The 22,589-nt window shown below is 41.9% G+C and overlaps 4 protein-coding genes across 4 annotated transcripts; 1 reads left to right on the forward strand and 3 right to left on the reverse strand.

The window, feature by feature from the left end:
* Window positions 1–859: 859 nt before the first annotated feature.
* Window positions 860–3,044, reverse strand: LOC306708716 (uncharacterized protein). Its single transcript, XM_079176635.1, has 3 exons — window positions 2,886–3,044; window positions 2,739–2,805; window positions 860–2,104 (listed from the first exon to the last, which is right to left on the reverse strand). Exons 1-3 carry the CDS (start codon window positions 2,928–2,930, stop codon window positions 2,010–2,012), a joined length of 207 nt encoding a protein of 68 aa, XP_079032761.1. The 5' UTR covers window positions 2,931–3,044; the 3' UTR covers window positions 860–2,009.
* Window positions 3,045–4,917: 1,873 nt separating this feature from the next.
* On the forward strand, window positions 4,918–12,782 carry tert (telomerase reverse transcriptase; the record flags this gene model as incomplete). Its single annotated transcript, XM_079175678.1, has 16 exons — window positions 4,918–5,133; window positions 6,068–7,376; window positions 7,450–7,639; window positions 7,735–7,888; window positions 8,100–8,267; window positions 8,442–8,603; window positions 8,697–8,798; window positions 8,889–8,974; window positions 9,157–9,273; window positions 9,421–9,492; window positions 10,024–10,212; window positions 10,489–10,615; window positions 11,106–11,167; window positions 11,359–11,483; window positions 11,573–11,710; window positions 12,679–12,782. 16 exons carry the CDS (start codon window positions 4,918–4,920, stop codon window positions 12,780–12,782), a joined length of 3,321 nt encoding a protein of 1,106 aa, XP_079031804.1.
* A 494-nt stretch (window positions 12,783–13,276) lies between these two features.
* On the reverse strand, window positions 13,277–17,643 carry LOC306708261 (sodium-dependent neutral amino acid transporter B(0)AT3-like; the record flags this gene model as incomplete). Its single annotated transcript, XM_079176055.1, has 12 exons — window positions 13,277–13,736; window positions 14,056–14,218; window positions 14,319–14,478; window positions 14,583–14,787; window positions 14,956–15,112; window positions 15,199–15,327; window positions 15,408–15,520; window positions 15,611–15,721; window positions 15,846–16,027; window positions 16,467–16,604; window positions 16,741–16,881; window positions 17,502–17,643. The coding sequence occupies 12 exons, from the start codon at window positions 17,641–17,643 to the stop codon at window positions 13,518–13,520; spliced, it is 1,860 nt and encodes a 619-aa protein (XP_079032181.1). The 3' UTR covers window positions 13,277–13,517.
* Window positions 17,644–18,248: 605 nt separating this feature from the next.
* Window positions 18,249–22,348, reverse strand: LOC306708020 (major histocompatibility complex class I-related gene protein-like). Its single transcript, XM_079175702.1, has 6 exons — window positions 22,244–22,348; window positions 21,334–21,600; window positions 20,828–21,106; window positions 19,548–19,850; window positions 19,157–19,264; window positions 18,249–18,953 (listed from the first exon to the last, which is right to left on the reverse strand). The coding sequence occupies exons 1-6, from the start codon at window positions 22,290–22,292 to the stop codon at window positions 18,928–18,930; spliced, it is 1,032 nt and encodes a 343-aa protein (XP_079031828.1). The 5' UTR covers window positions 22,293–22,348; the 3' UTR covers window positions 18,249–18,927.
* Window positions 22,349–22,589: the final 241 nt, after the last annotated feature.

The raw sequence follows: 22,589 nt of genomic DNA on the forward strand, positions 1-22,589 counted from the left end.
AGAGCAGCAGCGCCGAGATTAATAAGTACTGCCATCTACAGCACACACACTGCAAATGCATCACCAGCCACAATGACCTCATACATCATATTTATTCATTTTACTTTATCTGCTGCGAAGCTCCAAGGACAGAGGCTGTTGTGTGCTGTAGAGATCGTAAATGCCCCTGAGGAAAACTTGTGAATTGATATTACCCATATGAATAAACTTGATTGATCGCAGATGAAAATTAGCCCTTTATGGCTAAATCTGGCACATTTACATGATGGACTCAGGGGCTCATGTTCATCACTTTCCATTGTTTTTTTTTTCATAAAAATAAACATAATGTGAAAATGTTGAACATCTGATTTTTAAACCGTGACTGTGCTGCTATAACTGCCTCCACTCTAGTTTCAGGTTTTTTGGGACCTGGCTGCAGAGATTTGCTCGAAGCAGGTCAGTCAAGTTCTTGTAAAGAATATAAATTATTATATGTTGTAGATTTCCATTAATTTGGAGCAAAAGCGCTAATCGACAAACCATGAAAAACAGCTCCAGAACAAAAGCATACAAAAGTGTGAGGGTAGTCAGCTTTTTTTGTTATGAATACTACTGCATCAAATTGACTAAAATGACTGTTCATTTAATCCGTATTCACAAATATACAGGCGCAAACTGAGCAAAGAGAATGCAGGACCACGGTCAGCGACACATAGACTCTGTGCAATGAGCACACGTGACCACTAGAGGGAGACACAGCCTCATATCAGCTGCACTCTGACCACCACGAGGTCAGCAAATCAGTCCTCAAGCTAAAAGAATAAAACAAGGAGGTAAATACTGAAAGTGTTTTTTAAATAAATCTTTATTTGGCTGTAGCGTGTTAACTTTGGTGCAGTGATGAACAGTCACAGAACTACAGGATCTAGTAAACATGTCGTTTATCTGGCGGCTGATCTTTAAACAGCGGTGGTACAGCAGAGGAAACCACATACGATATGAATTATGACAGGAAATCAATTGCATAGATGTGATAAACAATATTCTCCCAGACATCAAGATAAGTTAAAGTCATCAATAAAAAAATATGCATCCTTCAGTTTGCAGAATGTCTACCTACTGTTTTTTGTCACCACATTTCTCAGAACTAGATTTTCTTCCAATGATGTCACAATTTAATTCTAAGTGAGCTAATATTGTGCTCAGCGCTTAGTGAACATTTTGAAATCATCTGTTTGTACAAAGACTATAAATTCTCCATATGCAACACTTATTTGGAAAGAAGAAGAGAAGACACCCTTGTAGAAATGATGCGGTAAAGTGTGAGTTTTGAGCTTCAGAGTGCAGCCGAAGAAAAATTCAAGTACGAGTTCAGCTCAACTTCTTAGCTTAGCTTAGGCTGCTAACACGACACGCCTAACGTTGTCTTTGGTGCTAACATTTTAACACATCCCTCCTCCCGCGACGAGAGGCACTGCAGAGCAACTATGTCTTCACGTCGCAGGTCCCTGTACACACATCCACATAGTGTGCTCTTAAGCACATGCACGCGCACACACACACACCTATAGTTTGTGGCAGTGACAGTGGAGAGGACCACGACGTGGTTTCAAGACGAGATCATTGCATGAGGTAGTGAGTGCATTCAATGTGTTTGTTACAGTGTGAGTGTAAAAAGAGGAATTGTTTGGTTAGAAAACATTGAATATAAAGGAAACCATGTTTGTTTAAAATAGATCTCCACAGAGTAGCGCTGTAATCTGATTGAACATGCTTAGAAAACTAAATAAAAATATTTTTTTGTCCTCACAGTTCCAAAAAGTTACAACAATAAACTCCTTAAACCTGTGATTAGTGTTAGAGACACACAGATGTGTGAGCAGCACCTTGGAAAACATTTCATTTGAAGACTCTTGATGAACGTGTGCGACTGTAGTCGCCACTAAAGTGACATCACTGTTGGCCTCCTCAGTTTGTGGCGGTTGCGTGACGAGAGCTTGTGTTACCGACGTATGGAAGGCCGGCGGTCACTTGGACACGGCCTGCTCCTCCATGCCGGCCTGCGTCATGAGCTCGGACACGTTCGTCTCCAGGCCATCGATGCGCGTTCCCATCTCATCAAGTATGGGAGTGAAGGAAAACTCTGCAGGAGCTGTGCACGTTAGCGTCAGACGGCAACTACACAATACAGCAACTAAAAGCCGTGTGTACGACACCCAAAGAAGAGTATTTTAAAACAACATAACTTTCCTTTTTTTCACAGAAGACATTTTAACAGTAGCACAAGCACAGATTCAAATCATAAAATGAATCATAATGGTATTAATAACACCTGCAAGAACACATTTCATTGCATTTGACAAATGTAAATCGAAAATATGTTAACAATACGATTCTCTAAAATTGTTTTTGATTGATTAGTACAATTATTTGAGCCGAATAAATCATTAAAAAGATTAAGAAAAATTAAGTTGGTAATATAGTAATAACAATATGGTAGTATAGAGAGATCTTTGGCATATTTGGATAGCATTAATTTAAACTTAATAAACAGTTGAGTGTCATTATATACTATACGACGGGGGGCACAGGATTCGTCACAACACCGGTAACTAGTCCACATTCTGCACACCTCTGCGAACTGCGTCATTTCTGAGGGAACGTCAAACCGGAAACGCCAAAAAACATTGAAGCATGCAGTGAAGAGGTCCCTGTTGACATGAAGGTGTTAACAGGAACCCAAAAAAAAAGGATATTTTTGGACTCCAGCTGCTGCGACATCGCCTGGAATCGTCCTTGAAGTCGCTGCATCGTTTCCTCCATCTGAAGGGGAAAAGAGAAACAATGTATGCAAATGTTTGCTCGCGCTTTAACAAGAAACAGCTGACATCAGACAAACTTACCGCCGCTGTCATATCTGTATTTGTTTTGCAGTCTGTTTTTGACATGTTTTCTTCTACAGCGCACTATTGTTTGGTTGGAATTTGACTCTCGGTCATTAGATTGTTTATTTGAACAAATCCTCACTTAGTTTCCCCTCAAAAAACGTTCGCAGTGACTCCCTGAACTTTGCGGTAAATTGTGTTGACTGAGTGAAAAACAGCATGACTTCCTCTGTAGTGTTTATCATTTCACAATAAAGGTCACAACTCAGAAGCATGTCATACTGTAACAATGTACAAAGGAAAATGGGATCTCCATCCCTAAAATGCAGTTTTGGTTTAAATATTTAACATTTAAATCTGAATCTGTTTCTTACTGTGGTGAAATTTGGGTGAAATTGTGAATTGAATCTCATTTTAAGGCTGGGAAAGTTGGCTTCAACAGTGATTATGTAAAATAGTTTGAGCCCGTTTGATTGCGAGTGACAAACGCTTTTATTTTGAAGGTACATTTACTAAACCTCCGGTCTCATGCTCACATATTTTGACCAGCTTGACTTTTGTATCTGTAATGGTATGTGTGCATGTGTGCATGTGGGCAGGGCGTTTATATTAACTCTTTGTAGACCATGTTATCCTGTGAGGCAGGTCACTGTGTGTTCCCTCTCCCCACACTGAGCTTTGAACAGATTATCCTGGAATTTGCTGACACACGAGAGATGAGAGGCTGTCTGGACGGTTACACAACTTCCATTAAACGTTTATAAATCTGCATAATCTGGATTTTGTGTAAGTGGCAAGTCACTCCTGCTGAATATGTAATGCAAACCGTGTAACTGGTGTGGTGTGCTAAGCAGTAAGTCAACTGAAACAAAACAGGGTACATGAAATATTGAAGAAGATGAAGCTCTACCGACAGGCCAACACACAGGCAGAGGGAGAGTCTTCACTTGCTATTAGGTCCCAGTGGATGTTACTCTTCAATACAATATTTATTACCTTCAGCAGAGCAGATTAACTCAATATGGGGGCTGGAAAATCATAGCTATGCAAGGATTTTGAGCCTGATGAAAAGATATCACATTGGGTCCCACCACCCACCCTGCACATTTGCTGTCACCTCATCACCAGAACCCATTATAAAGCTTTAAATAACTATCTGTGCAACTCTCTTTTAGTCCAATCCTTACTGTACGATATTTACCGACAGTGAGCTGTGAAAATGTGTGAACAACACTGCAGAGATGCAACATTATGCACACAGTCTCTGGAAAGACAAATGAAATGTTCGTTTTATTTTTACATTGTGAATAAAGTATTCTATTATTGATAATAGGTCGATAAGTTTCACTTTTATTCATTATTTTTTGCATTAACCTAAGGAGAGTTCTAGCAGAGACAAACTTGTGTGCTCAAAATCGGTAACCAGTGTAGCATGAACACACATGTTGGTATGATATTAACAGCTTTATCTTAATATTGACATTCTCTCCGATCAGAAGGATTTTTGTTCTTGCCAAGTATCATATTCATAAATATAAATTCATGAAAACAAAGCCATCCGTTTATTAATTTTAAGATAAATGGATACACTACAGATTCTATTGTGACTTCATGCAACTCAAAAGCAACTAAAACTATTTTTAAATGTCCTCACCTCTTCAAGTAGCCTGCCTATTGTGTCTCGTGTATGACTTGCATTTATTTATCTTGTTGTTTGTTAATTGAAGGAAGACTTTCTCAAATAAACAGCTATGAAACAGTGAGAGCAAGATTATTTAATATGGATACAATATTTTGCTGTCAATTTTCACATCTATTCATGAAAAAAAAGACAACATGCCTTTTCTTGTTGCCTATTGGTCGACTATAAATACTCCGTTTGAGTATCGGGCTATGTGATTGGACACTTACAACAAACTGGTCTCTCATTGGCTGAGGACGACGCGGGCTCCTTAACGTAAAATAAAGCTCAAAGGCATGCTCGCTGACCTACCCCGCTGTGTTTACCATGTCCTGACTAAACCACACAACGACTCTTCTTACCGACAGTATGTGCACGACTGATTTGTCCCAGACGCTCGACATCCTGCGGTCTCTGTATCAGCGCACACAGACGCTGGAGGAGTTCGCGGACAGCATCGTGTTCAGAGAAGGACGGAGCGCGGTGCTCGTGGAACAGTCCGACACGAGCCGCTTCAGGTCCTTCGTCGGCGGTGTTTACGTGTGCTTTGACAAGGAGCTGCAACAGGTGCCAAGCTGCAACCAGGTAACTGTCCCGTGAGTGTAATATCTTAGCGGTGGCACGTGCGATAGCGAGCATGACGTAACGTCCGACCGCAGCGGTTTATAATAATAATAATAATAACTTGAATAATAATAGTTTTATTTATATAGCACCTTTAAAAACAGAGTTTATAAAGTGCTTTGATAGACATATATATATATATATATAAATAAAATAATACTAATTATTTATAATTAAATATATATGTGTGTATATATATATATATATATATATATATATATATATATAGTTAGTTAAATCATTTAGTAAAATTAATACAAATAAACTACAATAAAAAAAATATATATACATATATTTAGCAAAGATAAACTAAGAAATAAATACAATTATAAATGTATATATATATATATATATATATATATATATATATATATATATATATACATAGTAAAAAAAATTAATAAAATCAACAAATACAAATAAAACAGAACGTTAGCGCTCGTGCTAACTGATAGGGTTTTATTAATATATCCCATGGCTGTGCATTGGAGTGGTGTTAAATATAACGCATCATGTTTACTTCCTGTCAGCTTATATGTCTTCCACATACACATCAACAGGAAGTGTGAAGTGGTCTATATGAACAGTGAACTTTTATATTGGAATACAAAACTATCATATATATATATAAACTATAAGGGAGCAATCGATATATTGGCTAGTAGCTGTGTTGTGGTGGATAATAATAAACTTTGCGTTAAATGCCACATTTACAATAAGACAAACATTCAAGTCTTGAGGAATTATGAATGCATAAACCACTAAGTTGTCAAGTTTATAAGAGACTGAATTTATGCAAAAAGAAAAGGAACACATCAGGATGTAATTATATAAAGAGAGACACTTCTTATGTTGGTTTGTTTTGATTCTGATGTTGTGTATTTTATATCCACAGATCTGCACTCTACCTGAGCTGCTGGCCTTTGTTCTTAACAGTCTGAAAAGGAAAAGAAAAAGAAACATCTTGACACACGGCTACAGCTTTCTGTCCGTGGCTCAGGAGGAGCGGGACGCCGACCACTTTAAATTCCAAGGAGATGTGACTCAAAGTGCCGCCTACATCCACGGCAGCGACATGTGGAAGAAAGTCACGATACGCCTCGGCACGGACCTCACGCGGTACCTGCTGGAGAGCTGCTCCGTGTTTGTGGCAGTTCCTCCTTCGTGTGTTTTGCAGCTGTGCGGCGCTCCCGTCTATGACAAGGTGTCCACTGCCTCCACTGGGTTTTACCTCCAGCCTCGGTCCAGGACACATAAAGGTGCTCGCTGTGGAAGGAATAGAGGTGCAGTAAGCTTGAAAAGGAGACGGGAAGTTGGGAATCCTGCTATCGGCAAGACGAGGAACAGAAAGGATGTAAGAGGGAAGAAGGGGAAAAGAAAGAGAGATACTGACCAGAAGGATGAGGAGGAGATTATGACTTGTTCGGGAAAGAGGAGACGGGTAGGACAGCAAGAGCCCACACAGGAAAAGCAACAGGTTTGCAGTGAATCAGTGGAGGAAGGACAGCCCGTGTCTGTGGAACCACCACTATCCATGAAGCCTTTGGAACATGGCCCCACTGGTTCCAAACAGCCTGTTGAAATGCAAACAACTGTGATTCCCGCGGAGGGAGGACCCAGTTGGAGGTCGGGGATTTTCCCCCCTTTGCCTCCCTCGCAGTGTTTCATCCGCACACTGGGATTCCTGTACGGGGGAAGAGGCATGCGTGGCTTCCTCCTCAACAGGAAGAAGGCGTGCGCTGGTGGATGCAGGAGGCTACAAGGGCCAGATTTGGTGCGAACAGTCTTCTTTGAGGGGCTGGCGTACCTGAGCGATCTGGAGAGGAAGCCGAAGAAACTCCCTCGGCGCTTTTTCAACACGGTCCCCGTGTTCAGTCAGCTGCTGCGTCTGCACAGGAGGTGTCCCTACAGCAGAATACTGCAGAGGATGTGCCCAGCAGTGGAGGGGAGCGATGCCGAACACGAGGTATTAAGCTCCCTCTTGCCTCAACACTGTGCACCTCACCGGGTCTACCTGTTCGTCAGGGAATGCCTCTCGGCTGTGATCCCTCGGGAGTTGTGGGGCTCCGACCACAACAGACTTCAGTTCTTCTTCAGGGTCAGGAGCTTCCTGTCCAGTGGCAAGTTTGAGCGTCTTTCACTGGCTGAACTGATGTGGAAGATGAAGGTGAACGACTGCGATTGGCTGAAGATCAGCAAAACTGGTAAGATTGTCGTAGTAGGTGAACTTCTTTCACCCGTCACCTGTATTCTGACTGAACCACTCTCTATCTGTAGGCAGGTCCCCGCCCAGTGAGCTCACGTACCGGACACAGATCCTGGGTCAGTTCCTGGCTTGGCTTCTGGACGGGTACGTCGTGGGTCTGGTCCGAGCCTGCTTCTACGTCACCGAGAGCGTGGGCCAGAAGAACGCCATCAGGTTCTACAGACAGGAAGTCTGGGCTAAACTGCAGGACTTAGCCTTCAGGTACACACACACACACACACACACACACACACTCCTGCAATGGTTTGTACTCGTGCAGTGATGGGACACACAAGCTCACACATTTATTTTTTCAGAGGTCACCTCTCCAAGGGTCAGATGGAGGAGTTGACTCCGACTCAGGTGGCAGCTCTCCCCAAAGCCACCGTCGTCTCCCGCCTTCGCTTCATTCCCAAGACTGACAGCATGAGGCCCATAACACGAGTCGTGGGAGCAGATGCCAAAACAAGGGTACGTCTTGATAATTACATATTGTTTATACCGTACAAATCCATAAGTCGCATGGGCGTACGTAGGAGAATGATCTCAGTCACTTCCACACAGTGAGGTATGCAGCTGATTAATGAAACACTCGTATAGCTCCTTATCGTCTGATACCCAAAGCCCGGGTATCTGTACCGGTGCATCTTTATGCATTCAGGACATTTCTTCTCCCCTGCAGCTCTACCAAGGCCGTGTGCGGGACCTGCTGGACGTGCTGCGGGCCTGTGTGCGCTCCACTCCTTCCCTCCTGGGCTCCACCGTGTGGGGGATGACGGATATCCACAAGGTGGTACGCTCTCTAGCTCCGGCCCAGAAGGCTGAACCAAAACCCCTCTACTTTGTTAAGGTTGGTTATTGTCTGCTGGTTTGTTTATTGCACTGGCAGAGACATGATACGTTACAATAAGCATCATACTGTAGTTTTAGCACCGTTTAAACTGTGAAAAAAAAGATTCAAGTCTTATGTTAAATGATGTTTCCTCCTTCATTCATTCATTCTTTCTTTTCTGTGTGTTTTAAGGTGGATGTGAGTGGAGCCTATGAGAGTCTGCCTCATGAGAAACTCATTGAGGTGATTGGCCAGGCTCTGACACCTGTCCAGGAAGAAGTCATTACCAGCCGTCGCTATGCCAAGATCTGGGCTGATGTCCACGAGGGCCTGAAGAAGTCCTTTGTTAGACAGGTCCGTCACACACACACACACACACACACACACACACACACATTTACTCTACACATAGGCGAATTGGAGAGTTTATCATGTTTGTTAATACAGGCAGAGTTCCTGGAGGGTAACATGGGATCCACCAACATGAAGGGCTTTGTGACGTCACTGCAGAAAAGAGGAAACGTTCATCACGCCATACTGGTGGAACAGGTGAGCGTGACGTCCTCAGATGAGTCTAAAGATTTAGATCGGGAAGTTTGACGATTCTTCTAACCTGAGCATTTCATTTCTTTCTCTCAGCATTTCTGCTCAGATCTTCGTGGCAGAGAGGCGCTGCAGTTCTTCACCCAAATGCTAACCGGCAGTGTTGTTCAGTTTGGAAAGAAGTAAGCACAAGCAACATCAAAACAGACCAAAATGTGAGCGGCATGTCTTCGCTCATGTGTAAATGCGATCACATGCGAAGAACGCGGTACGAAAATGAGTTTACACGACATCGTCTCGCACATTCACGCTTATTTTGCACCGTTTTTACTTACAACCTGATTTTGTATCTCTTGTGTTTCAGAACATACCGTCAGTGCCGAGGGATTCCTCAGGGATCGGCTGTGTCCAGTCTGCTCTGCTGTCTCTGCTACGGTCACATGGAGAACGTCCTGTTTAAAGACATGACTTTAAAGAAAGGGTACAGCAGCCGGCTATGTATTTCAGCCAACATCGACTTCTACGGATGTAGTGACACATCCGCAGCAGCAGAGGGAAGACTTTTTGCTTTTGTAGCTCTTTTTTTTATTCACTGTCTGTGTTATTTTCCACTCTGTGTGTCCTGTAGATGTTTGATGAGACTGGTGGACGACTTCCTTCTGATCACGCCGGACTTGCACAACGCACAAACCTTTCTCAGGTATGACGCAGGTTTTCCACACACTGTTCACAAGGGCTCTCAGCCAACATTTACCTTTTCTCTCACCTGCCTTCTGTTTAGACACGTGAAATAAACACTGAATGAGTGACAGTATCCAGTGCATCTGTTTCTGTGTCCTTTTTATATTAACTACTGCAATACTGAATATGGCAGCTGGTTTGGTGTTCACTTCCTGCAGAAGCTTTTTCTTAATATTAGGAGTCCGGTGTATTAGCAAATTCATATATGGCTGCACATTGTTTTTTATTTAAAGTTATGGTATGGGTGTTTTTCTGCTTGTATGAAGTACTTATCCAAAGTCAGTGTATTATCTACAGGAGACTGGTCTGCACTCCCCAAGTTTAGAGTAACAGACAGGAGGACTGACACAGGAGCAAAGCACTGTAGGCCGCAGCAAAACATATTTCAGACACCTAAAAAACAGACCAACCTAAGAATGAAACTTACTGTATATATACTGTTTTTGTCACTCAGTTGCATGTCTGATGGCACTTTCCCCATTGTGTGTAGGATCTTGCTGGCCGGGGTGCCACAGTACGGTCTGGTGGTCAACCCGCAGAAGGTGGCGGTGAACTTTCAGGCGACGGGAAGCGTGGGCTCATGTCCCGGTATCCGTGTGCTGCCCCCCCACTGCCTCTTCCCCTGGTGTGGACTGCTGCTGGACACGCAGTCTCTGGACGTCTCCAAAGACTATTCTAGGTGAAGCCTCTCGAAAGTTATACTGCAGAATTATTGCCTCAAGTGAGCTTCTTGCGTAAGTTATCCTTAATAGTTTCTTGTAAGCTGAGTGCCCCCCCTTCTCCTGTACTTTATACCTTCTCATAACTGTTCTGCAGAACGACTCGATGATTCATATTCTTCCATAGAAAACAGAACACAGAGTACAACCACATATCTATTTGCAAAGTTCCATTTTCTGCGGCTAATCTTCGTTTTGTTTACGAGTTGCTTTGTGTTTCTTTCCGTCTCCCACAGCTATGCCGGCCTGTCTTTGCGCTACAGCCTCACTTTGGGCTCGTTCCACTCAGCCGGACAGCAGATGAGGAAGAAGCTGATGGCCGTCCTCAGACTCAAGTTTCATGCCTTGTTCTTGGACCTGAAGGTCAGGGAATTAGTGACGCCTTTATTTAAAAACAGCCTTTTAATTGAAGAGCTCTTGGCCCGATACATGTTCATCAGCAGCAGCACAAACGCACATGAGCTGTGTCTCTTGAAGGATACAGTCAACAATGTTTAAGATGACCAGCTGGAAGTTACTCTGAAACAGCAACACAGTTTAAATAACAGTTGTAAACGTGTCAAGTTCAGCGAGAATCGAGTTTATGACTTGCATTAAATCGAGCAAATTGATAGTAAATATCAGTAAATGCATTCAAGACTAATAGTTAAACCGATCAGTGAACAGAAAATATAACTAGTTAATAATGTTATGTGTCGCGTACAAATGTTAAAGATGGTTTACCTTTCATACTCCTTTTTGCATTTGATTAAGATGCATCAATGAAGAAGAAGTCACACACACACACAGAGGCACACTGCTTTCTTTTTTTATTTCATTTCTGCGGCTTCGCTTTCCTGCTTTTCTTTTTCAGACCAATTCTCTTGAGGCGGTCTACCAGAACATCTACAAGCTGGTGCTGCTTCATGCATGCAGGTAAAGACAGTGACCCGATCTGCTAATAAAAGTGTTATATTGATGCTCTGACTATCAAATGTGGCACCTCTAAGGACAGCGAGGGTTATCAATCAATAACTGCACTGAGCTGAGGACTGAGTGTACCTTCTCTTATCTCAGAATGTAATTATCTGACTGGCCCCGGTCTTTGTATTCTCTTTTCACTTTAGGTTCCATGTGTGTGCCCAGAGTTTGCCCTTCGGTCAGACGGTTGCTAAGAACCCCGTCTACTTCCTGCAGATGATGTTGGATATGGCCGAATACGCCAATCAGCTCATCAGGCTCAGCAACAAAGGCAACATTTCCCCTTTTTTACGCGTCTGGAAAAACAAACATTTAAGCATTATGAAGTCCTAAAATGATTTTGATCATTTTGTTCTTCAGGTCTGATTCTCGGCAGTAAGGCTCAGACTGGCGTTGTGCAGTATGAAGCAGTGGAGCTGCTTTTCTGTCTGTCCTTCTTGCTCGTGCTGTCACAGCACCGTCCTCTCTACAAGGGTCTGCTCCCACACCTGCACAAACGTACGTCGCTTCACACGTCAAGACCACCGGTCCTACGGCAGCACAAGATGACAAGCGCTGTTGTCCCAATAATACGTTTATGAAGCATATTTCATACAAACGGATTAAATACAATGTTCTGCACAACACACGACACAACAGTAAATCATGACTCCAACTAACAATTATTTAGATTATCGATTAATCCGTTATCATTTTGTTGATTATAGTTCTTTAAAATGTCTTTAAAACGAAAATACCAATCATAAGTTCCTAAAGACCAGAACCCGAAAAAGGCACATTTTAATTTGTACAAAATCTATTTTAATGAGAAGAGGCCAAAGGTTGAGATTTATTTGAGTTAAGATATGAACATGATGCACTCTGCAGCATCAGATATAATACATTAATACATCTCTGTTGATGGAAGGAGCTGGAGTTACTTCCAGGAACTATTTCTTCTGCCCGTTACAGACTCTTGCCGTAATCGCAATTTAAGTTGTATTTTGATGCAAATATCAATCTGCACTAAATGTAAAAGTAGGTAATACACTGAAACTTATACAGACATACACTAAATGTGTTTGTGATTGTCTGTACCAAATAAAACCATCATCATTGCCTTGCTGTTGCAGTAAGAGGGCCAAAATGAGGACCACAATTGCACTTTGCCGCCTAACCATAAACACAGCCACAGTAAACGTGTTTGTTTAGGGCCAGGAAATGACTGAACTGCAGGAAAGTAGAGCGATGAGTCACATAAAGAAAACATTCCATAAATGAACAATATGAAAACGTCATAACAGCTGGTCTGTAGGTCAATCCCTTTGAATGTGGACTAGGTGAAAGGTGAACACAACCCGACCGCTCTAGACACAAGACGATCTTACATATACATAAATCTATTTATCGCCGCCTTTAATTCAACTTTACAGGTGCTGGAAATAGTTTAGGTGGATGAATTTTACAGTTCATCATCTTCTTGACAGGGAAGCGCAGTCTAGAGCGACGTCTGGGGGATATGAGGCTGGCCAGGGTTCGACAGGCCACTAACCCCAGGACCCCAGTCGACTTCTTGGCCATCCAGATGTAGACTACCAGCTGGCCCCGATTACAGCTCCCAAGACAACCAGGAAACCCTCAGCAGCTCAAAGGTGTAGATCAGTATTCAGTCCAGCTTGGACTGAAATATTGTCATTGTGTTGTGAGTTTTGTCTATTTCTTTGGGCACTGAATTTTATCAAAATCAAGAAAATTTCTTCTCTCATCCTCAGGTTTGAAATCCGTGATTTGCAGTTATCTGATCTTCAGTGTGCCCTAGAAAATGTATCCGTTACAAAGCATCGAGGAAGAGCTTCTAGAGAAAGAAAAACAGTCTTTAGTCATAAAACACTAAAGTTTTAAACCCTCAGTCATAAACACAATAAATACGTATAATTGAAAATCATTCAGCCACTGTTCTAGATCTTGCCTCATCCCATTGCTGTTTGTGTCTCTGGACTTTGATTTACACTTTGTGGTAGTTTTCCACAAAGAAGTAATGACGTCACTTGGAAGATAATTTGAACATAAATAAGTTCACAGAAGTCTGTCATGTTCATAACTCAAGTGACAGCAGGAAGCTTTAGATCTCGTTAAATGATGTTTTGTGACATCAAGGCATCATTTACATCATTTACATTATGCACAACAATGTACAAAGGAAAGACTTTCACTGTTAGATAAATCCTGATAAATGTAAACATGCATGACATATGTCAGCTGTCCGCAGAACAGAAGCAGTGACAACGATTAGGATGATGTCCTATTTGTTCAGTAACGTGATTTCTTAAGCTCTCTGATTCGTCTGTTCCTGTGTTTCAACCTTAAAGCCGTCATTGCGGGAGGGACTGAGGTCAGTGCGAGCAGAGGACTTCTTGATTCTACCGCAGATCAGTTTGTAGAGAGCCACCAGAGGGATGGGAAGCACGGGTACCGCAGAGAGCAGGATGATTATTGCAAACACCCAGTCTGGATAGGGCTTCACCTCAGTTTTGGGGAATAGTTCCTGAAGGAAAAGACAACAAAGTATAAATAAAGTTCTGTGAAATTTGCTGATTCTCTTTATTCTCCCTCTTTATAATCAATACCACTCTCATATCTGTGTGCTAAATATGAAGCTACAGCAGGTAAGCAATTTGGTTAGCTTAGCATTACTTAAAGTCTACTTGCTGATACTGACAGCATTTAAAGTTGTGTCAATAATGCCTTTTTCAATTGTTACCAATGCGGGGAAAGCGTATAGGGACGCATGCGTCCCCCTAGAAGATAAGCGCTGCAGCCAGAGTCTTTTTATCTGAGCATGTCAGTACCCTCGACGTACTTACATAGGCCGGGTTCCATGTGGGATAAGTTGGGTGTTTTTGTGCCTGGACGACAACGTAGGCAATCAACACCGCCAGAAGCATTAAAGGACTGATCACCATCCAGCACGCCTTCCAGAAAATGTTGGGCCTCTTCCCAGTCATGAAGTAGATGTCTTCACTGAAACTGTCAGGGGATACGGGGACCAGAGAAAATGTTTAGCACACTGAGATCTCAAGTGTACAGGAATCTCATAAGAGTATCGAAGAGGAGGAGAAAAGGTTACTTTTTCATTCCGTAGACATAAATGACTGCAGTAATCTCAAAGAATGCAACGATGAGCAGAGGTACTGAGCCCACGTAGGTGTTAAAGATCTCCACCCAGTAGTTCCCCGAACCCATGGTGAAGAGGAGAGCCATCAAGAAGCCTATCAAGCAGATGGCCGCTAAGGAAGTGAAGGAAAAAAAGTTTTTTTCACAGAGGAGGCAGCAGGAGAATGTATTGCTGCATACCGCTTTAAAACCCCCCGAACTATCCCTTTAAGCTTACCTGCTACGAGTCCATCAGGGATCCACGGGGGCAATAGTTTCAGGTCTTTGATGGGCGCGAGGACACCCTCTAAGTTGCCAAACATGGAGGAGAGACCCAGGCTGAAGAGCATGGAGAAGAACAGTATGGCCCATATCTGAGCGCCTGGCATCGACACCACCGCTTCGCTGAACACAATAAAAGCCAGGCCGGTACCTGATGCGCTCTGGGAGAGGAAGACGAAAGAGAGGCAAGAAAGTAACGAGGAAGCACGAACTGACTCACCGCAGAAAACGAACGCGTGCTTGTTATTAGAGGAGAGTTTCACCCAGTAGAGGCAGAAGCCTGTGCTTATAGAACTAGGGTTACAATAACGTAACCTTCGTTACAATACCTGGTCGAGGAATGTTTGCAGGTCACAGTGCCTCAGGTCCACACTGGCCACCTCACCTGGAGATGTACGATTTAGATACTCCAACCAGTGATCATAGCTCTCCGCTGTTATGTTCTGGTCTGAAAACTCAAAGTGGTTGGTCAGAGCCAAGATGTTGCTGCAGATCGGATATCAAAAAGAAAATCTTCCTCATTAGTATGAGCAATAAAAACAATACATGTTTGAATATGTGTGAATACGCACTCCTTCACACAGGAGTTGTAGGCGGTGTTGGCTTTAAATCCCAGGATGGAGAAGATGGGAATGGCGCCGTAGAGAGATGTGGCGCTATTTATCACCCCCACTAGAATAGCATCCATCTCACAGTTGTTTCTAATGGACACAGAACAGAAAATAAAAGTCACACACAAATCATCAAAATTATACTGTGGGAGGATAGTCTTAGTCATTACCTCTCTGCGTTATAGCTCGAGAAAGCTATCAGACCTCCAAAGGCCACCGAGAGCGAGAAGAAGATCTGGGTGGAAGCGTCCAGCCACACCTGAGGGGTCATCAGTATCTCCCACTGCAGCGTGGGTAAACACAGCACATCGGGTCATCGTGTCCCTGCATTACAATCTTACATCACCTGTAGTACCAAGTGGGTCAAACTCACATCAGGAGTGAAGAGGTACACCAGTCCAACAGTAGCTCCAGGCAGAGTGAGAGCACGGATCAGGAAAATAGTCAGCACCAGGTAAGGGAAGATGGCCGTCACGTACACAGCCTGAAACAGGCAAACAAACGGTACAGACTTCATTATTAACTCTTTTCCTTCCACATGTCACTGTGATTGTCAGCAGTGGTTGATGTTGAAATAGGACTTGTGTTCCTTCGCCACATAAACAGACCTTTCCCATGGACTCGATGCCTCTGATGAAGCAGACGTAGACCACGCACCAGGCGCTGGCCAAACAGATCACCAGCCACCACTGCAGAGAGCCGCTGGTCTCGATGTCGGGTGTGATGTTCAGGGTCTCGCGGTACCAGAAGTAGTTTGCTGGAGTGCTCTTCACACACTCCGTATTGTAACCTATATGGATGCACACACAAGTTAAAAGCCGATGACAACATCTATGAAACTCTGTAAGGGCTTAATCTTTAAGGTGCTAAATTCGGAATTTTAATATCTTGGTAAGATTACTGAAAACGAATGAGACCATGATTTGTGCTCGTAACCTGTCCCACATTTCACTATCTGTCACTGAGCAAAAGCATGCTCTTTTAATTTTATGTTGTGTTGGAAGATTCCTTTGTGCCATAAAATAATAAAAATCCAGTAGTTTTCCTATGAAATGTGACGTAGAGACTGATCGTTAAGAGCCCTCTTGCAACTTGTAACTTATAATAAATATAAGAGTCACTCAAACGTATGTTGCATTTAAGGTTATTGGCAATTCTTCTGCCACTGTGATTGGAAGCATTGCAGACAAAGGTATTAAGAGCAGCTAACTGGTCGGGTTTCTTGTTACCTGTGAGGTTGTCGTTGAGTGGACACTGGCTCCACGGCAGGGGGTTTTGGAAAGAGTGAAAGAGGTACCAGAGCACCCAGGCAAGAAGAGTATTGTAGAAAATGCACACCAGTAATGACACCAACATGGAGGCAATTCCTACACATAGGAAATATATGATAAACAACATTTCCAATACCACAAAGACGTTTTTCGGCTCGTGAAATAATGAAGAAAATGCCAAAAAAAAAAAAAAAATCCTATTAAATGTCCCAAATGATTCTAGGCCACCCACCGACTCCTCCCAGGAGTGGTGAGATGGAGTTCCAGACACCGATGCTGCCCATGCGGAACCTCTGTCCTATAGCCAGCTCCAGGTAGAGCAGAGGGAGGCCCTCAAACACCAGCGCTATCAGGTAGGGGATGAGGAACGCACCTGAAGACATGAAGCAAGCGGTGACCTCACAGTTAGTCATCCCCTCAAAGTCTGGGTCTCGTCTCGCTGCGATCTGGTCTTGCTCATGATTTTGTCTCGGCTTCGGTGGTCTTGACTACAACACTTGTTTGAACCATGTTGGTAAAACAAATGCATTATTATTACCTTAATCAAGCCATATAAGGGAGATTTCAGGCTATGCTAATTGGGCGCACTTCCATACTAAAAGATCTCCAGAAATATAAATACATTTAGACACAAAGTGATCACTGTGTTTTTTGGGCTGTTTTAATCAGTTACTCAGGTCCTTCAGGATTTTGTCTAGAACAATGAGGAAACAATCCCTAACATTCACCGCGATCAATCAAACAAACACAGATACAGTTCTTAATTTTGACAATGACTGGCCTACTCCTTTTGTTAATGACTAATTACACTGAGAGTCCTTTTGTTAATGACTAATTACACCGAGGCAGAAATAATCCGTTGTGTTTGCATTTCAATTCAGTGTCTCATAATCCCCAAAACAGTCTGAAACATGTTAGAAATAAAGTGAATAAATAACACGTGTGTGAACAGCAAACTTAATTAATCTGGTGCATCATATTATAGCATCTCACCTCCTCCATAGATTTGGCACAAGTAAGGAAAACGCCAGACGTTTCCAATCCCCACTGCAAAGCCGATACATGTCAGCAGGTACTGAACCTTGTTGTCCCATTTGGGTCTCTCCTCCAGCCCAGAGTCTTCTGCTTTGTCCATCCTCAGCCGGCAAAAAGCACAATCCCAGCTCGTGTCTGTCTTCCTCCCTTTAGTGGGCTGTCTTTACTGTTCAATTCAATTTATTTTGTATCGCCCAAAATCACAAATTTACCTCAGAGGTCTTTAAATCTGTACACACACGACATCCTCTGTGCCAGGACCCTCACACCGGTACAGGAAGAACTCCAAACAAAACCTTTAACGGTGAGAAAAGAAGAAGAAACCTCAGAGAGAGCAACAGAGGAGGGAAGTGTACAGAATGAATGGAACATAATAGAGTTACAACACATGCAATGCATATGACATGAATGATTCATGGACTGTTGGTTAATCAGTGTCAGCTTTGAGTCAGGGTTACAGAATTTATTGTTTTTTAAGAGGAAATCAGGCCACCGGGATTTCTTGTCAAAACACCTGGCATGATGATCTAAAGGTTAAACTTGCCAAGTTTGTTTAAAATGTTAGCGTGCAAAGACTCAGATTAATGGATAACCTGATGATGCTGTTTGAAATGTAGCACTGATCTAAAGCGCACCTTTTGGATGCAGTCAATAGAAAAGACACCAACATAACAGTTGTTCCATAACAGAGATGTCTTTATTGTTGTTGATACAACTAGAAAGGTGCACTCAGTGATTGAGTTAATATAACCCATAATTTGCAAATCCCCCTTGAACATGAAACAATAACTGGCCACCCAAAATATAATGCAGTTTATATTACACATCCAATAAAAATGTAGAAAAAGTTATGAAAACAGTACGAAATATAAATTGCAAAACTGTTAAAGATATCAAAAAGTATTTCAATTCATTTTTATTAATTGATGCTGGACCATCAGGAGTAACTGGATTGAGCGAAAATCAGTGGAAGGGGATTCTAATCTAACAAAATCAAAGTTAACTAAGGACAGCTTCACACTGACAAATGAAGAAGAAACCTGGTTTAACTGTTACTTTGTCAAGAGTTCTTCAGTCACTTTGTGTTTTGTCTATTTGCCTTTTCTGTTGAGAAGATAATTGAGACTTTTGTGGATTTTGAGGCACTGATGGCCTTTCAATGTCATTAATAAATGCTTTGTAAGACACAGACAGTTGGTAAATTATGACTTGTAAAAGTAAGGGTGGTCTTCAAATATCCCCAAACTCTCCAAAACCCGGTCTGCTTGTCGACCTCAAGGAGCATCGATAGAAGAGGACCCATCCATCATCCGGTCTGTCACAGGTCAGAACGGACAAGAGGTGAGCCAACCATTGGTTCATCAGTGGACATGCTATGGACATTTCACTCTGTGTTTGCAGGTCTGAATCCTGAAATAAAGAGACGTTACAATATTAAATGTTAAAGAAAATACAGAGTTCATGAAAAGAAACCAACAAAACACTTTTGCATGTTTTGAATTAGTTTCACTGGTTTCTGCTTTGACTGTAAATGTGGGAGAGCTTATACAGTATACGCAGTACGTCTTCTACTGTGTTGAATCCAACAGTGGAGTAAAAATGTCTTCACTCACCATCATTGTTCCTCCTCCAGATGAAGAGTCCAGCGATGCAGAGTGCCAGAAGCAGCAGCAGTCCTACAACAACTCCAGTAACACCAGCAGGAAACTCTGAGGGAGAAACTGGAACACAAAACATTCACACGTTGTCTCTACCACAGATGATGAGAACAATGTTATCATAGAAATAATTACCAACACTATGAAAATAAGAGTAAGAAGAAGAGGATAAGAGGTCACAAACCTGATTCTTCTTTTAGGATTGAGAGGAGGGTTAAAGATGTAAAAGTCACAACAACTCGTCTACTGAATTGACAACAAAATGCTTTTGGGCAAAACCTCTGAAGTTATGATCCTGGTCTAGCGTTAGTTTTTAAATTTCCATCACATCTGATCTCAGTCTTACCCCAGTTGGTCCTGATCTGTGCTTTGTCCAGTTTGGTGACGATGTCGTCCTCCACACCAGAGAGATGAAACACACAGTCGTACCTCCTCCAGTCTTCAGGTGCGACTGATGAAAGGTTCAGGTCGACACTGATCTGGAAGGATCCATCGTGGTTGGGGAGGATCTCTCCGTGGTCCACGTCCTCATAATGCTCCTCTCCATCTTTCCTCCAGTACATCATGGCTCTGTCAGGGTAGAAACCTGTAGCGTGGCAGCTGACTGGGGAGGAGGGAGTCTTCTGGAGGAGAGACACTGAGGGAAGTTCTAGGGATTTAAAAACAAACAAGAAAGCTGTTTATAGGACTTAGGCTGGCATGTTATGCATCAATACAAATAAATCAGTTTAAAAGCATCAGTAAATATTGATGCACGTTACTTTCTTACCCTGGACAGTACACAGATCATGTGATTTAATTCAAATGCACATCATGCAGTCTACTTACACCACCAGGGGGAGTCTGATTCATGATACTATTACAGCACTTACTGAACTAGTACTAGTGAGGCTCTGCACTACATTATCTCTATATTTAACATGAAACAATGACAACAAATGTAAAACAACAACATACATCTGGGGGCTGTGAGATGTAAATGGAGAACAAAAAGCCTTGAACAGTTCATTTTAATTTGTTTTATTTTGAGGGTTTATATTTAAATTAAATTATTTGAGAGGTTTAACAGGAAATGTCTCTTTGTGTTTGTCTCTCTCACATAGACACAACTGTTTGTAATGACTCTAAACCAAAGCCTTTAATCGTTACAATGCAGTGTATTTTTAAAGCTTAACATTTGTTTCTTATTAAATGTAAAGATATGTAAATCAATGAAAATGCTGCTGTTTAATAACCATGTCTTTCATGTACTGAATTTTAATTTAAGGACCGTTCATCATTAAATCAATAATCTATTCATTGATATTCCTGAGTATCAGATAATCAGTAAATATTGGTCCCAGCCCTAATTATTATTTATCTTAATATTGACATCCCAACATGAAGTCCTGTGAGATAAATGTGTTCATGGAGCAGATGTGAATGATTTCACTGAAAATCACCGTGAAGAACTTTAATGAGCTTTAAGTGAATAAAGTTATGAAATGAAAGTGGAGAGGACGCCAAGAATAAAAGAGATGAAGTGAGGTGAGAGAAACTATGTCCATGTTTACTGTACATTAAAAACAGAAGAGGCGTGTGAACACTTTAGTGTCCTTTAAAAAGCATCAGGTCACGTGAATCTACCTGTTCTCTGCAGAAAGCTCCTCCCATAGTGCAGATACTTCTTCAGCCAGTCAGGACATATGTGGATGTAGAAATATTTATTGTATTCTAATCTGGCTTTGTCAGCATCCCATCTAAGTTTGGTGGTGAACGCCTGCTGTCTTGGTGCAGTCCACGTCAGTGTCTGCAGGTCCAACACAATGAAGTCTTCTCCATCATAACCAAACTGATTAAAACCAGTAACCTCTCCAGTCTCATCATCCCACTCACAGCCGCTCATGGCCTGTAAAATGTGGGCACCTGAGAGGTAGAGAGGGAGAAAGTGACAATGATTAACACATAATATCACATCTTCACCACAGAGACACGCTGATCCACCAATTATTGGCTCTGTGGAAGCCACTCAACATCTGCTGGAAAACAGAGTGAAAGTTCATATTCTCTGTATCAAAAAGCACTGACATGTGTTTATACAGGAAGCTACATCTCACCAGCCAAAAGCTAAACATGAACATAAACAGACCTACCTCCAGTTTGGTTAAAACGCTGCTTCAAGCCGTCAATGTTGGCTCTGGAGAACTGATGACTGAAAGAACACTTCTGAGTACACATCTCCCAGTGTTTTGGGTTATCGTTCAAAAAATCTTTCATCCAGTGCTGTTTGGGATCCACGGTCTTGCTGTTGCTGTCACAGTAACCCACCTGGACTTCATTGACCATCGCAAAAACCACAAACTCTGGAAGGTTTGAGACTCCAGAAGTTGCAGTCAGGAAAAATTTCAAGAAGTGTTTCACTGCAGGACAAAGAAGGTTTATTGGAACTTAATTTTTATTCAAATTATGGATATTAATGGTCGTCAAACTAAAAAAAAAAAGGAGAATTTAAAAACATGTTAAATCACAATGAGCTAAAGAATATGTTATAGACTCACTCCCGTTACTAATTTGATGTTGTGACTTTGTGCATTGAGCAACGAGTCATGTAGATGGCCCGTGTACAATAATAATATATTTTTTTATTGTAGACTTATTTTTAATCATGTAACTTTGGCCTTCTTACAGCAGATATTTGTTGATTTGCGATTGTGTACTTTAGTCATATATAATGTGATTTACAAACAATAATATATGGACAGCCTCTATCCTCCCTAAAGTTACGGACATTACGTCACACAGAGGTTATGAACAACTCTTACTTTCCTACACTAAAGCATGAATGCAGTATATGTGTCATGAGAACAATACATAGGCTGATCATGTTGAGTCAGTGTCAAATGGATACGTTTGAATGACGGAATTATTGTAAACTCTCTGTGACAGAGTGAAAGTGAAACTATGTTTCCTGATGTCGCACTTTACGAAGTGACTGCAACGAGTTTTACAGCGACAATAATAACAAGAAACAGCGTAACGGTGAGAGTAACAGTGTGATCTTACCTGTAGATGCAACATGACAGAAGAGCAGCAACATAAACAACGTTTTCATCTTGATATGATCAGTAAACCTCAAGCTTAAGAGCGAGTCAGCTGATTGAAAGTTCGCTTTTGATACCGGGCATGCGCAGTGTAGGGTGTAGCGTGACTATTAGTCATAACATAAAAAATAGTCGAAAATCAAAATCACCACATTTGGATAAACAATGAACAGGAAGTATGAACAATTGTAATCTGAAAAGTAACTATAGCTGTCAGACAAATAAGAAGTACGATAATTCCCTCTTAAATTTAGTGGAGTAGAAGTATATGCAACTTTATACTTCTAAATGGTAATACTCAAGTAGTA

The sequence above is a fragment of the Pholis gunnellus genome (assembly GCF_910591455.1).
Source record: "Pholis gunnellus genome assembly, chromosome: 16".
In the NCBI taxonomy this organism is placed as follows: Eukaryota; Metazoa; Chordata; class Actinopteri; order Perciformes; family Pholidae; genus Pholis; species Pholis gunnellus.

What these genes read in the sequence shown, in the direction of transcription:
- LOC306708716 (XM_079176635.1), bottom strand. Translation starts at nt 2,930, where the DNA reads ATGTCAAAAACAGACTGCAAAACAAATACAGATATGACAGCGGCG. An exon ending in ATACAGATATGACAGCGGCG is followed by an intron (nt 2,806 to 2,885) that starts GTAAGTTTGTCT and finishes TTTCCCCTTCAG; the next exon opens with ATGGAGGAAACGATGCAGCG. An exon ending in GCAGCAGCTGGAGTCCAAAA is followed by an intron (nt 2,105 to 2,738) that starts ATATCCTTTTTT and finishes TCACTCCCATAC; the next exon opens with TTGATGAGATGGGAACGCGC.
- LOC306708020 (XM_079175702.1), bottom strand. Translation starts at nt 22,292, where the DNA reads ATGAAAACGTTGTTTATGTTGCTGCTCTTCTGTCATGTTGCATCTACA. An exon ending in GCGTTTTAACCAAACTGGAG is followed by an intron (nt 21,107 to 21,333) that starts GTAGGTCTGTTT and finishes TCTACCTCTCAG; the next exon opens with GTGCCCACATTTTACAGGCC. An exon ending in CTGGAGGAGGAACAATGATG is followed by an intron (nt 18,954 to 19,156) that starts GTGAGTGAAGAC and finishes TCTTTATTTCAG; the next exon opens with GATTCAGACCTGCAAACACA.